Raw genomic sequence first — 3,291 nt, 5'->3', positions numbered from 1 at the left:
CTCTTATTCTATTCATTATTACCTGTTTGGGGATCTTAGAAGGTATATCTTAAAATTGCTATGATGAGAAATAAAGGTCAACTTTAAAAAGGAACACAAGGAAGGATTACAAACAATGAGGCAACATCTCAAGAGTTTTCCTAGGCAGTATATTACTATGAATCATCTCAACAAATCAGCTTTCAAGTCTAGATTCCTACTTTGAAGTTGAAAATCACATCGCTGTTCCTATGAAAAGTAGGGTGGCAGAGTCCTTGTTGGCCAGTCACGTTAACAGTCCAAGTCAACCTCAGTCTCTTCTTTTGAAAAGTGGATGAGAAAATTTCTCAAAGAAATGTTTTCCAGATGATATAAAGTCACGCACATGAAGAAACAAGCACAGTCCTGATACGGGATGCATTTTGTTATGACTACTGTATGATTTTCATCCATTTCTTCTGAGGAAAACAAGCACACAACCACATGAAGGGGAAGAACACCAATATTTGAGTGGACAGTTTGGGGGGAAACCACATCAGCACTTGATAAGTGCTTTAAATCTAAATTTAGAAATCTTAAGAATGGCTGCAAAGAGCTGACAAAACATGGGACTTTATGGACAGCATGTAAGGAAGAAATGTCAAAAGGGAATTACTAAAGAGGTTATTCAGGAAAAACCAATACAAAACAAATAAAGGTCAAGTTACATATGCTTTAGAAATAGAAGAAATCAGCATGTCTTTTAGGGGAGAAAAAGAACCAAGATATTTAAATGTACAACATTTGCCCCTGGGCCTCAATGTCCACGTAGTTCTGGGGCCCGTGGCCCATCACGGACAAGGGGCACTTCGGCTGAGGAGCCTTCCCAGGGCCCCCTTCACATCCTTGTTCCGCAGGCTGTAGATGAAGGGGTTCAGCATGGGGGTGACCACAGTGTACATCACTGAGACAACTGAGCTTCTCTGGGAAGAATGGGTCAGAGTAGAAGTGAGGTAGACCCCCAGGCTTGTCCCATAGAACAGTGAAACCACAGAGAGGTGAGACCCACAGGTGAAAAATACTTTATATTTTCCCACTGCAGAGGAGATTCTCATTAACGAGGAGACAATCTGAGAGTAAGAAAAGAGGATACCAGTGAGAGGAAATATACACAGCAGGGCAGTGGCCACATACAAACAGATGTTATTGATGAGAGTGTCAGAGCAGGCTGCCTTGAGAATCTGAGCCAGCTCACAGAAGAAATGTGGAATTTCAGTGCCAATACAGAAGGTCAGCCGCCTCAACAGTAGAATATGAACCAGGGCAACACAGAAAATAATGAGCCAACACATCAGAACGAGGAGGCCACAGAAGCGGGGGTTCATGATGACCATGTAGTGCAAGGGGTGGCAGATGGCCACAAACCGGTCATAGGCCATCACAGTCAGGAGGAAATCATCCATTCCAGCGAAAACCATAAACAAGTACACCTGAGTGAGGCATCCTATGTAGGAGATGTCTTTGCTCTGTGCCTGGATGTTGACTAGCATCTTTGGGACAGTGGTGGAGATGAAACAGATGTCAACAAAGGAGAGGTTGGCGAGGAAGAAGTACATGGGGGTGTGGAGCTGGGAGTCTGAGATGACGGCCAGGATGATGAGAAGGTTCCCGAGCACAGTGACCAGGTACATGGACAGGAACACTCCAAAGAGGAGGGGCTGCAGTTCAGGATCGTCCGAGAGGCCCAGGAGGAGGAACTGTGATACTCCCGTGTGGTTTCCTGCTCCCATGTGGATGGTGCGTCTGCTGGGGAAGGAGGCAAAAGCAACATTCAATGAACAGCCAAATGGCACCTCAGCTAGCCATCACCTTTTGATTCCGCACGTTCATGGAAATCCTCTACCCCTTATTATTTTTTCCAATGCCAGTGATTCACTCATTCAAGTGGCAGCCCATTTCCATTTTAAGTGTGTGTAATTATTCAGACTTTTTAAAAAATTATTTCTTTATCTATCTATCTATCTATTTATTTGGCTGCGCCGGGTCTTAGTTGCAGCATGTGGGATCTTTTTAGCTGTGGCATGTGGGATATAGTACCCTGACCAGGGATCAAACCCAGGCCCCCTGCATTGGGAGCTTGGAGTCTTAGCCACTGGACCACCACGGAAGTCCCTCAGACTTTCTTTAATTTAGCAGAAATTTCTCTGTCTTTTTATCTCCCATTTACTGGTTCTAACTTTCCTATTAAAATCTATGAATATAAACCAATTTCTTCTTGATAAGATGCTTCCAAAATAATTGAAGACACTTAAGGTCTTTTCTTTGATAATCTCCATACTTCTTTCATTCTAATAACTCTTTTAGTAGTGATTAAGACATGGGTTTTCAATTCCAACGACCTTAATTCTGTGACCTGAATTGATGTCAGAGTTAACTCTCGTGTACCTTACTGTTTATCTTTCTAAAATTGTGGTTACTTTTATTACATTCTTTGTGAGGTTTGAAAATAACTTTGTGCACAGTGATATCTCAATAAATGATAGCCATATTATCATTATTATTATTATTATGAATCTGTTTTTTATGACAATAATTTTTGATACATAACTCTCCCAAAGTGCAGTATAGAGTTGTGATTTAGAAAATGAGATCTTGAGTCACGATTCCTAGAATAGAATTTTGGTCCAGGAACGTACTATCTGCATGACCTTAACAAAGTTATTTAATCTCTCTTAGGTGCAGATACCTCACCTCTACAATGGAAGTAATAAATATCCCATACACTGTAAGACTGATGAGTGAATTAAATGAGATGATGTAATTTTTCTAGTGTGGTTCTTGTGACATATACAGCAGACACTTGATAAATGTGAGCTTGTTAAAAAACAATAAATTTGTCTTACACGACTATCATTAATCACTATTCCCCTTAAACAGGGACAGCCATCAAAGATGGAATTCTGATCATTATAAACACAACAGGTCTGTTACCTCTTTTGACTGCCATTCAGCACTTCTAGTTAATGATGATCCTTATGGCTCCCTCTTTCAGAGACTGCCTGCCAGGTGGATTCTTCCAAGAAGAAGAAAAAGCAAATGAACTACATAAATAAAAGGGGGAAACAAGATTACAAAACCATTATTATAAAATACAAATTGTGCGTGAGAGTGTGAGCTCATGCTTTCATGCTCACAAGTGGGGGTGTGTTTTATTAAAAACCGGTGGAGTTAATTGCAAAAAAAAAAGAATTGAAAGATTTGATAAAAAAATATTCAAAGCTTCTATAGATTATCCTAAAAAGTGAACGGCAAATTTAAGATGAAAATAAATGT

General features: G+C 40.3%; 1 protein-coding gene across 1 annotated transcript; it reads right to left on the bottom strand.

The window, feature by feature from the left end:
• Positions 1-809: 809 nt before the first annotated feature.
• On the bottom strand, positions 810-2,978 carry LOC132362869 (olfactory receptor 7D4-like). The gene is made up of 2 exons (XM_059917980.1): positions 2,950-2,978; positions 810-1,764 (listed from the first exon to the last, which is right to left on the bottom strand). The coding sequence occupies exon 2, from the start codon at positions 1,746-1,748 to the stop codon at positions 810-812; it is 939 nt and encodes a 312-aa protein (XP_059773963.1). The 5' UTR covers positions 1,749-1,764; positions 2,950-2,978.
• Positions 2,979-3,291: the final 313 nt, after the last annotated feature.

The sequence above is a fragment of the Balaenoptera ricei genome, chromosome 3, assembly GCF_028023285.1.
Source record: "Balaenoptera ricei isolate mBalRic1 chromosome 3, mBalRic1.hap2, whole genome shotgun sequence".
Taxonomy (NCBI): Eukaryota; Metazoa; Chordata; class Mammalia; order Artiodactyla; family Balaenopteridae; genus Balaenoptera; species Balaenoptera ricei.
Note: the sequence above shows the minus strand (reverse complement) of the source record. Positions and strands in the feature narration are given on the sequence as shown.